This window comes from Anarrhichthys ocellatus, unplaced genomic scaffold (genome assembly GCF_004355925.1).
Source record: "Anarrhichthys ocellatus isolate YVR2014 unplaced genomic scaffold, GSC_Weel_1.0 scaffold15, whole genome shotgun sequence".
NCBI lineage: Eukaryota > Metazoa > Chordata > Actinopteri > Perciformes > Anarhichadidae > Anarrhichthys > Anarrhichthys ocellatus.
The window spans coordinates 6011145-6022902 of NW_022280045.1; the positions used below are offsets into that span (position 1 = coordinate 6011145).

General features: G+C 40.8%; 2 protein-coding genes across 14 annotated transcripts in view; both read right to left on the minus strand.

The window, feature by feature from the left end:
* LOC116387715 (GRAM domain-containing protein 2B-like) overlaps nt 1–776 on the minus strand; it is a 6947-nt gene extending 6171 nt beyond the window's left edge. The window contains exon 1 of the mRNA XM_031855044.1: nt 574–776. Coding sequence (XP_031710904.1) covers nt 574–614 — 41 coding nt within the window. The 5' untranslated portion in view covers nt 615–776. The remainder of the gene's footprint in view (nt 1–573) is intronic.
* Nucleotides 777–3767: 2991 nt separating this feature from the next.
* Nucleotides 3768–11758, minus strand: part of ptprsb (protein tyrosine phosphatase receptor type Sb) — a 63800-nt gene continuing 55809 nt past the window's right edge. For 8 of the 13 annotated variants that reach the window (XM_031855220.1, XM_031855221.1, XM_031855214.1 and 5 more), the window contains 9 exons: nt 11374–11493; nt 10390–10544; nt 9708–9993; nt 9021–9199; nt 8502–8634; nt 8273–8398; nt 7356–7510; nt 7088–7223; nt 3768–6535 (listed from right to left, as the gene is read on the minus strand). In XM_031855220.1, the coding sequence (XP_031711080.1) occupies nt 6467–6535; nt 7088–7223; nt 7356–7510; nt 8273–8398; nt 8502–8634; nt 9021–9199; nt 9708–9993; nt 10390–10544; nt 11374–11493 (1359 nt within the window). In that variant the 3' untranslated portion in view covers nt 3768–6466. The remainder of the gene's footprint in view (nt 6536–7087; nt 7224–7355; nt 7511–8272; nt 8399–8501; nt 8635–9020; nt 9200–9707; nt 9994–10389; nt 10545–11373; nt 11494–11758) is intronic. The other 5 variants (XM_031855226.1, XM_031855218.1, XM_031855225.1 and 2 more) reach the window with 1 other exon arrangement.

Consider the following 11758-nt stretch of genomic DNA (forward strand, 5'->3'; position numbering starts at 1 on the left):
ATATATATATATATATATATATATATATATATATATATAAAGAGAAATGGATTTCTCTCCGGTGGGAACGTCAGTAAATGTGTTGGATTTAGTTCACAGAGTGAATGTGTGGAGGTGCTGATGGTAAACATTTCATTATATCTGGTTGGTAAAAGATGTGAATACGCTTTTCTTCTTTGTTTGTGAGGCCAGTCTAACAGCTCAGTTTAAGCAGTTCCTTTACGTGGAAGCAAAAGTTAAACAAGCTCCAAACTGAATACCAGCTGTATTGACTCTGCTTGGGCTGACTGTCAGCTTGTTAGACCTGTGGTTAGTCTGCTGTTTCCAGGCAACACAAATTATGTCTGGACAGAGGTTTCAATTTTAAAAACCAGCAGCTACAAACACTGGATACATTACAAGATTATGGAGATTGAGGGAGACGTATGTACACTGTTTTTCAACTGTAAATGATAATATATAAAATATGCAATACTTTAAAAATTGAAGTTAATTTCAACAATATATCAGGAAATATATGAAAAGTGCAGAGAAAGGAAACGTGTTCAGAAACAATTATGTATCTATACTTACATAGAGCTGTCCAGCGACAATCTCCTACATCTCACAGTCATGATGGAAAATAAACACTTTCAACTCATACACATGCACACTCACACACTTTCACACAAAGTCTCTACTTAATGTCTTTAGCTCTCTCAAGTTTACAAACTCATTTTGAGTGATTTGTTGGCTTTGCTTCCTGGAAGTAATCCTCACGCAAGTTAGTAAGTAAGAGGCAGGTAAGACACAAAACATTACAGCAGCCTACTTCTAGGACTGGCTTCTTAATGTTCAGTCAACCAATCAGCTCTGACGGGGAGTTTTTTTCACTCAAAACTAAACCAATCAGTGATGGCAGGAAGAGTCGCTATGGGTGGTACTACCCTCACCTTTTGACACAGACAGGACCAAAAGTACACAACGTGACACAGGTATGCAGAGATAGCTATCGCCACAGTCATGTGAACAGCCCAGCCTGCACAGACTGAGATCAAGGAAGGATTAACAACCTACAACACAGAGATGCAACAAAAACCCAACCTTTACCAAACATGACATTACAAATTCAGTACTTCCATTTCTCAAAGACATTAAGAATATATAACATATTCAAAAATAAATGTAAGCTTTGTGCATGATATCATTTGAACTAAAAAGCTTTTTTTTACACTCATGGCTCATGTACATACACAGGACTTTGTTGCAAAAGATCATTACGCTATTTGCCAAACAGAGGTACAATAACAGAAATGCAGTGCTTTGAGAAAATACAGTTGGGTTTGGCTACAGGTCACAAGTTGAGACTTGACCTCCACACCTCAACCTCCACACCTTACAGCTCTGAGGAGGATTGTGTGGGCTATATAATTTGGTGAAGTGAGTCATTCTCTTTTGTTCTATTTGTATTTTACCCAGATAGAATTTTTTAAAGTCATGTTTGAAGAGAGACATTTTCCATCAATAGAATTTGATTGTGCTTTTGTCAGTGATTTATGAATTGTGTTGCAGACAGTGATGGTCTGAAGATTGAGCTTTAAAAATTGTTTCACAAGTTTGGGCTGTTATTGTTTGAAAATGTATGTGCATCGTTCTGGTACATTTTTTTATCTTTCATTTTATATCGATATTTCTTTCTTTTTTTCTCTCCAATTCATATTTTGACTCTTATATTAATGAATATAATTTACTGCATAGTCTTTTAGCACAGTTTCATGAGTATGAAGCACAGCAAGATGTTGACATGTTGACAGTCAGTGTTGCCAATTTGCTTGTGAGTTTTGCATTTTCAATAATGTTGGTACTTTCCACAAAAAGTGTTTCAGTTCAAACATTGTGCTAGACAGTGTGTGTTATGAGTATTGTTTCATTTGCAATCTGCTTGAAGAAATGCGCCCTCTTTTCAGGTTCTACTGGTGTAATGTAAAAATATAATAATGTGAAACCATTCAGAAAAAACTGTAGTCAGAAATACTCTATGATAATGTTTTATAATCAACATTTAATAGCTCTGCAGAGTTAGAGTCAGTTCTGTTGATTTTTGTATTGTATGTATGGCTAAATAGTATACCGTGTTACAATCCACACCAATGCCAGCATGTTCAGGTAAACATTGACCTCTGTGACTTTATATGTGATATGAATCATCACCATGTGAGGCTGAAAGAAAACTAAACAGCTATCTGCATATCAACTTCCTTGTGCCTGTCTCAACGCACCTCAAGAAGGAACAACTGCCGGTAAGAGTTATGAAAGCACTCAAACAAACATGAATGCATTTTCCTGTGATGGAACCGATCAATGTATTCCCCACACCCTCTTCCTTTTCGTCGTAACATTAAATACAAATGAGGTTGGCTGTCTGACAGATTTCAAGGTTGTAGCAGGTAAAGGGTCAGCTGATCACACTCAGTAACTCTTAACAGACCATCTTGGTCATAGTCAGATCAAATGAGGATGCTGCTTTTATATCGTGCATGTGGTAGTTAAAAGTGAAACACGTGTAGAGCTATTCTGACTGAGATCTGACATATCCAGTGTGAGTTTCATTTTTAGTGAAATACAGATTACATGTCCTCATGCATGGGTGTGTGCCTGCATTCACTGCAAACATGCTGTACAAGGAGCACATTCCTCTTCATCTTCCAATCACACACGTAATGCAAGTAGTCTAAAGAATGTCACCGACTCAAAGAAAGGGTAAACAAAAGCAGTCTTTGAAATGTAGTCGGATTCATAATCACACTGTCTTTCTTTGTACTGTCTGTGTGATCTGACTCTTTGCTTTCTTGTCATAAATTAGATAGTTGACTTGTCATGTGTGTATATGAAGCTAGCGCTAGCAGCTGGTTAGCTTAGCCTAGCACAAAGACTGGAAATGGGGAAGCAGCTAGCTAGCTTTAACCAAAAGTAGCAAAATCCAAACACCTCTAGAGCTGTCTAATTAACACATTATATCGTGTTAGTTTAATCTGTACGAAAAAAGTGTAACAATGACATGGGTTTCTGTTACCTTTGGACAGAGCAAAACTAACACTAGCTCCCCGCCCCCTGCTGTGTTCACCTAACTGTCACAGTGTCTGTACACATACAGGTGTTTCCACTTATTCTTGCTCATTAAACCTCTTGCTCAGGTTGAAGGTGTGCTGAAGCTTTGATGGGAATTCATTAGGTCACAAATCTTCATCTACCAATTAGAATAATGAAGGTATAATTTGTCCCGCCCTAACAGGTGCAACAAAGCCACCTGAGAAGAGGTCTGATCTAATCAACCAGATTATCTGCACCTGCGTGCGTGCGTTCAAAGGCTAGAACTGTTTGTTATGTTTTGGTCAAATTACTGTGTCAAATGTCAGGAATGAAGTTTCGTGCTGTAGATTGCACATTTTAATGCTCATGTCATCTGATAGTTTGTAATATGTAATATCTTACTTTGAAAGTAACGTTAAGTATTTTAATTATCATACTACCTTGGAATCTTTCCCATCTCTTCAATCCATCCCATCTATGACATGGATGTGGCGTTATCCCTCTGTCCTGTACTGTGATGCTGCAGCTGAAGTTACAGTAAAACTGAGTGCAAGTTGATTTTGTGGCTGTTTGTCAAGTGTATTTAGTAAAAGCTTGCTGCAGTGACTGGAGCACATTTCTCTTTAGACTTACGTTGGTCCCATCTAATGGACGAAGAATGAATAACAAAGAAAAAAAATGCAGTGAAATCAAGCAGCTCATTGTGCTGTATATCCAATCATCCTGCTTTTAATACAAAGTCAAGATACAATATCTACATCCATGGTTTTGAAAGGAAAGAACAGGTACACAAGTGAGGGGGATGGCATCATCAGAGCTTGCCCTCAACACATTTCATTTTATGTTTCATGTGTGTGGTTTTTATATTTCTCTTGACACAATAATCATTAGAAATCGAAGGAATAACATATGTCATATATGTCGCACACTGTCAAGACTTCTGGACCACACATCGATTTCATATCAGAATATTTTCAGATACAAACAATAACGTTTGAGGGTGTGTGTAGCTGGGCCATTGTTAACCTACTCTCTGTCAAAAATACACTTGCTACTATTCGCTTTCCAGCAAACTAAATACCAACAGCTTGTCTGAGGTTCTCACCAGAAAGTCTGCTCTATACATCTATCTTCTCGGATGCCCTTAAACCTATCACAGTGGGGCTGACCGTACCTGTCGCTGTGATCACACCACTGCTGTTGCTATGGAGGTTGAGTGGGGGAGGGCATCAGGAGGGCATCACTGTAAACTTAAACTAGGTCTGCCTCTAATGTACATCTCTAGCTAACTAGTCGGACATCAGTAATCAGTATCAAATAGCACCCTACACAGAGGGCATACTTTATAATAATAAAGCAAATAAAAAAGCACCAAAACTTACCATTAAAAATAAAAAAACAAACAATATCATAAGTGACAATATCATACTTCAACATTGGCTCGCCAAAGAAACAAGTAAACAACGTCTTATTGGTTATAGTTGCTAGATATCCCAAATAAATAGGTTAAAAACAAACATAAAAAGTAACAAAATAGAATAATAAATATCTTTAAAAAAATCATATGAAATAAATGTGACAAAGTGAACAATAACAATAAGGCTTTTTTTTGCGACAATAACAACTACATCACATCCAATCCCACGTTATATCTTGTGCTCAGACGTATGTAACTGTACTGTATAGGACTCCAATGATAGACTGTATGTACAAAATGTGTGAAACCGCCCGGGATGTCTGAACATCTGGAACATCGCTGTGCTCTTCAATCACCACGTGGGACCAATTATGATTATATGTCAAATTAATAAAAGATACACACACATATATATATATATATATATATATATATAGCGATGTCACGGACTTGTGCAGTTGTACGGAGGAGTCAAAGAGGAAAACATAATTTGGTTAAGTTGGGATGTTCTGTACAGCGTGATTTAGCAACAGAGAGACTTTAAATGGAGTTTATGTGGAGGTGGGACAGTTGGATGACGGGAGAGGACTGTTCAATTCACCAAATGCGCTCAATGTTTTTTTGAGGGATTTCTCTCATTGTCTTTCACTGCCAATATCCTTAAATAGCAAAACACCAGATTGAATTTACTGCAAAGTGTTGCAATTCAAGTAGGTTAGCTTCAGAGGAGGAAGATGACTGAGAAACAAACTTTCCTCCTCAGTTCAAGATACTGTATGACAATAAAACTTTAGCACACAATGCATGAACATTAAGCAGCATGTTTAAACACCAGACAGAAGTCAGCATAAGGCAAAGACGTACAGTAAAAACAGAAAGAAATCATGTCGGCAGAAATGGGACGAGAACTGTTTTAACAGATAATTGAAGCTCAATTCTGTCGTTAGCATTTCTTTCATTAAGCCACTGCTGAGCTGACACAATAAGGGGCTGACTTCAGGAGGAGATGAGTTGGAGGATGAACAAGGACTACGGCAAATAACAAGCAAGCTTTGTTTAATGAAGAATGCACTGGACGACAAATCTCGGCCCAGCTGAGGATATGACGGGCTCTGATCACTGTTCTGAGGCCAGCTGTTACACAGCGACGACACGATTAGGGAGCGTGAACTGATCCTTGGCCAGTGTGTTAAGAGCGGAGTCTGACTTTATGTTATGCTGGATAAAAGAGGAAGCCACCTCTCCTCGTAGGCCACAGTTCACGTTCACGCTGGATGGTTTCTCTTGGCACTGTGTGTTGGGTAAATGAGCATCCACATGCTTCTCCAACCGTCCTCAGGGTGTTGAGTCTCCACTTTAGGCTTCTGCTGAGGCCTTACCTTGTCATCTGCTTTAAACTATATGATCAGAGCCATCTGTGGTAGCAGTAGACACCTTTGAAACAGACTCACGGACACATAGAAATGTTCACCTTTGCACTTTGTAACCCCTTAGTACACCAAACCAGTAGATACAAAGTTGAGGATAAAAAGCCCATTTAGGGTGCAGCAAATATCCAGGCTCTTTGTGTTTTTGTGTGTGTTTTTTTTATACACATTTAGTATCATAATTCCTGTTCAGAAGCTGTTTGTATTTCACTTGTTCATATTGGAGATAGCTGACCACAACACACATGTATTATACGTCCTTCACACTGGAACACTGAGGTAAGTATATGGATTACACATGGATAGTCTCCACACCCACCAGCTCCTCAGAGAAACCCCTGATGAGTGTGGGTGTTGTTAGACACAGATTTCTTGTTGCTGTTTTTTGTTGTTGCTTTTTTGTCGTTGTTGGTGTAGAATTCATCTTTGAGTCTTGCTCCCGGAAAAAGGTCAAATGTTCACGTTATTTGCAGCCGTCTTTCTCTCGTTTGTCGCTTGTCGGTTTGTTTGTGGACCTCGAAGCAGAAAGATGGATGGGTGGTTGTCTCTTCACTTACGTTGCATAGTGGTCAAAGCTACCCAGGTACTCCAGTGCAGCCTGGTAGCAGAACTGGTACTCATCCTGGGTGACAAAGTGAGAGGGAGAAGGGCATTGAAAAAAAAGGTACGTTTGTATTTTGCTTTAAACACACCTTTTTTCCTATTCGCTGATTATAAACTCAACTGGGAAGATTAAAATAAATTAAAAAGTAATAATGATATTTAAGAATGCACAATAAAATAAGCACATTTTGAAATATGATATAGATAAATAGATAAAGCTACACGTTTTAGAAGTTTTTTAGGTGGTACAATGCATGTTCATCAGTGTACTGTATATGAGGGATGATATGTTTCTTTTGAAGACAGAAGGTAAAAATATTCTATATCTTGTCACCAGGTGACTGATATCCAACTAAGCACGTTTGTCAGAGAGATATTTTTACTTCAATAGTATCATCATTATCAAAACAACACAGGTAGAGCTTTTAAAGTCAAGCCTTCCTCATAAAATATTACTGGATTTGCAGAAATATATCGCATTGTCCCGATAGTGTGCTCTATCAGGGCTTTCCTTGCTAGTGTCTGTCCTGCCTAATGAATCAGTGAGTCCCACATGCTGCTCGCTGTTTACCTCAGTCTGCACCATGGCTGGTCTCTGTGTGCGCAGCATTTTGACAGTCTGGAAGATGTCCACCGCCCCTTCGTAACGCATCCTCTCCAGGACAATACTCAGAGTGATGAAGACACCTGTCCGCCCCACGCCAGCACTGCCGCCATGAAAGAAACCATTTGACTATAGTTTACAACGTGCTACATTCGGACCAACCTACTGCAGTTATTAATATGCAATTAAATGCACTTTTAACTAGCAATGAAGGGTTTTATCATGAGCCGCTTACCTGCAGTGAACGCTGATTGGTCCATCCTGGCCAAACTGCTCCTTGGTTTTGTGCACTTGGCCAATGAAATCGATGAAGCCCTCCCCAGATTTGGGCACACCTTGCTCTGGCCAATCAGTGAACTGGAACTGACGCACTGTCCGTGATTGGCCATCCTGAGGGAGTGAGGAAATGAGTAGTGAAGAACGATTTTGCTAAAAACCTGCAGGTTTCGTTGATCTGAGAATGTATCTGATGTCTTTTTAACTCGTATGTTTATGTTTGGAAGGTGTAGTTTTTGTTCATGTGAGGTGACTATTTTAAGAGCTCATTCTTGCTGTATTGACTGAGGAGTGAGACTCTGCCCGGCAATATCCTTGTTTTCCCCTTCTAATGATTACTGTTATCTGATGCTGGATCAGTGGCTGTGGTTAACTTCAAGTTGTAACGTCAGTACGTCTGCTATTGTCAGCCACTCAGTAGGCAATTACATCTTTTCTCTTCTGCTCAGCCTTTCTGACTCCCCTTTAATGGAGATCAATAGAGCATCTGTCGATGTGGCGTCAGGGCAGGACAGGCTTAACTGGAGTTATCTATGACTGGCTGATATATGCGCGAGAGGACGTGCACACACAGTCACACACACACACACACACATGTTGTCAAGGTGATCTGGAGACAGCATGGTTGAATGAGTAATCTAGGGGCTGCTTGCTGATAGCGCCAATCTCTTGTGTAACACACATTCACATACAAAACACACGCTAAGCAACACACGCTACAGGTCGATAGGACACGCTTCGCACCGCTGCCTTCCAGCAGCACTGATGGATTGGGTACAGAGCGGAGAAGTCAAGGAGTGTAATGTTACACTGCTGTTTGAATAAAACATACAACGGGAGGACAAGTCTTTAAGCACACGGACGCCATGAACTCACCCTGGCATCCGTAACTTTGAACTCCCGGAGGATGTACTGAGGCATGTTGTACTCAGCCATGGGGTCCACCACGAAGTACTGGTACCTGGCGGAGCGCTCAGCGGGCCAGTACTGGTGACACTTCTCCTGAGAGAGCAGGACAGAAAAGAAAGGTTTGGTGACATTGTGTACAGGGCTGACATTTGCTGTTATTTGTATCACTTTGGGTGTGCATGTATGCTTAATTTACCCCTACCCGTCCCATTTCTCTCAGTTTAGTGAGCATGACCACGATAGTGGAGTTGTGTTCCCACAGCATCCGCCAGAAATCCTCCGTAGTCTCAGCCAGTGGGCCCTGGGTGGCAATGTAGCCTCTCTGCTGCCTACACACACACACACACACACACACACACACACACACACACACACACACACACATTAAGAAGCCATCTCCTCCATTCATTCCTCCTGTTTTCCCTCTGTCAAGCATCAGAATGAAAAGGGGGTCAGCTTCAGGCTAGAAGAGGAACAGTCAAAACATGTGAGTACAACCACTCTGAATGCCTGAATCATCAGAAGCACTGAGACCGAAGCGAGTGCTGTGTAGCGAGACAAATAGTGGGAACATGTATACAGTAATGACAGATCTGACAGGACGTGACAGGTGGGAGCACTGTGGTGAAAACCTATCCAATCCTTTCCCTCATCAAGCCATCATAAGAGGACAAGGGGATCAGGTCATGTTAGTGTTTTCGGGATGAAAATATACCTGTATCCGTCTATGTAACTGGAGTTGATGTAGTCGGAGCCCTCCAGGCCTCTGATTGGCTGGAGGCAGACGCGGGTGGTTTCATAGGGCATGATGTTGACCAGTCGGTTCTTGAATTTGTTGCAAGGCAGGTTGGCTGTGACGAACCGGGACGTGTGGGCTTTGGTGTTAGCCAGCCGCTGGATGGTGCGAGAAAACGTGAATGTGTGATGATGTTTCATAAACTAATCTAAAGAAAAGTATAAAACTAACCAAAACTGATTTTACATGCAAGATTGCAGGATTATTCAGGATTATTTGCCTGGTTAGCTAATGTACAAGGCCACTCTAGTGGTTCCCCAATTCAGGGGGTTGCAAAATAAATCTGAGGGGTTAAGAAAAATATTATTGTATTTGTATTTTTTCTGTTATACAAAATGTTATTAATGAATTACTTGTTTTTTTATTTGTATTCTTCATGTGTTTGTCACATTAATCAAATCAAACAATTTTAGAAAGGAAAAGCAATCTCATGTCGAACTTCTCATAGACTTATGCAACGTGCAACAAGAGATTATAAGTAGAAATAGCTTAGTTTTAAGGAGCCACGAAACAAAAACATTTGGAACCACTTTTCTATTCCTCTTTTTAGACAAAATATCAGAATGTAATTTGGTACACAACCTTTCCCCCTGCCCTCTCCCTTACCTTGAACTCCAGCTCCATGCCGGTGATGTGCTCCCCCGGCTCCACCTTGGACAGCTTCTGCATGTAGGAGAACAGACTCCTGGCGGCCACCTCGGTGTTCCCGCAGGCCACAGCCTCCAGCAGGGCCTCGTGGATGAAGCTGTATTGGTCCTCCGTCTGCACCATGTAGTTCCTCTGTGAGCGCATCAGGGTCACGTGACCGTAGATGTCCACAGTGCGCTCGTGTCGAATGCGCTCCAGCATGGCGTCGATGACAATAAAACAGCCAGTGCGACCAACACCAGCACTAATAGAGGGAGAGGTATAGGTGGGATATCAGTCGACTAATCGGGAGGATTTTAGTTCTGATATTTGATTTAAAGGAACAGTTCAACATTTTTGGAAATGGGCTTATTCGCTTTTTTTGTCTGCAGTTAGATGAGAAAATTGATAACACTCACATCTGTCTGTCAAATAGGAAGCTAAAGCCAGCAGCTGGTTAGCTTAGCTTTGCATAAAAAAACTGCACACTAATTAACACATTTAATCTTGTTTGTATGTAAAGACAACAAGTTATGGTTATCCAGAAAGAACAGACACTAGTCTCAATCTTCTCATCTAACTTTGGTGAGAAAGCAAATAAGCATATTTCCCAAAATGTTAATAAATTCCTTCGAGATGAACTTGCGTGTGTGTGCTGCACCTGCAGTGAGCGATGATAGGTCCGGCGTCAGGAGGGTTGCAGGCTTTGACCCTGCGGAGGAAGTTGAGGAAGGGGGTTGGATACTCTGGCACTCCGTGATCCGGCCAGGCTGTAAACTGGAACTGGCGCACCTCTCGCCGTTCACTGCTGCCACTCTGATATAAGCAAAAATAAATAGCTTTACTATCACTGAAATGATCTGTACATGTGTGCATGTGTAAGCTCCATCTCTCTGCATTATTGAAGGTTGCAACATAAAACCTATTAGGTAAATAAAGGGAAATGACACATTTGTTTGAGTGAAGTTTCTCATATCTGCATTAATCATGACTCCATTCTAAGAAAGTAGTCATTCAAGCCATGACTACTTTCTTCATACAGAACCTCCAAGAAGCTTTTAATTCGTACAAAAAAATAATTCCTATATATACTGTATATATTAAAGGAATACTTTTATTTTAGACCATAACTATTCCTACATTGTACACAAACTGTATTGTACACAGAAGACAGGAATAATATATTGCTAAATATTTCATGTGCATTGTTCTCTACTGTATGACGGATCTCCTATCTTGACGTTTCCCAACATATCAACAAAAATTTTGAGTAGCGGTGCTACACTCGGAAGCTACAGTTGGCCTAGTTTCTGTGTTTGTAAGTAGGCCACAGAGACAGGCTAGTCTGGCGGTCTTAGATTAGCCGTGTGCTGTAAGAAAGTGCTCCGCTTCCAACAGTGATCAAATGTTAGCGCCTGACACAGGGAGGCTGGCCTGGTTTGAACACTCCATGAAGCTCAGAGTAATCTCTCCTCCTCCGTGTGTCCCGTTCAGTGACAGACGGAAATTTGTGATTACTCCAGTTGCTCCTGGTTCCTAACTGTGAACTTGAGAGATCAAAGCAGCTTTAACTGGATACGACTGTAATTACTAGAGGAAAGGACACAGCGGGGTGGGTACAGAAAAAAAGAGTGAAATAATTGACCTTATGCAGGGAAAGGGTGCGGACACAGAATGTGGCCAGCTCCATTGTGTCCAGAAGGGTGACCTGGATCATCCCGTATGTCTCTGTGCCGCGACTTGGCCAGTACTGGTCACACTTTATCTACACGGATAAAGGAAACACATCATCGTCATCACTAAAACTATCATAGTTTTCAGCCTGAACTAAAGCCACATTGCTCTTCAGTTTCATCATTATTTTTTTTAGCAAACAGCTCCTAGAACTATAAATTGCCGGTACTTAATTGTCCCCAAGCAGGGATTTTTCTTGGGCAATAGTGCTACAAACAGCTGCATTAACTTAACACAACACGTACAAAGAAAAAATATTGCACATTCCGTGTGAAATAAAAACTATAAATACATAG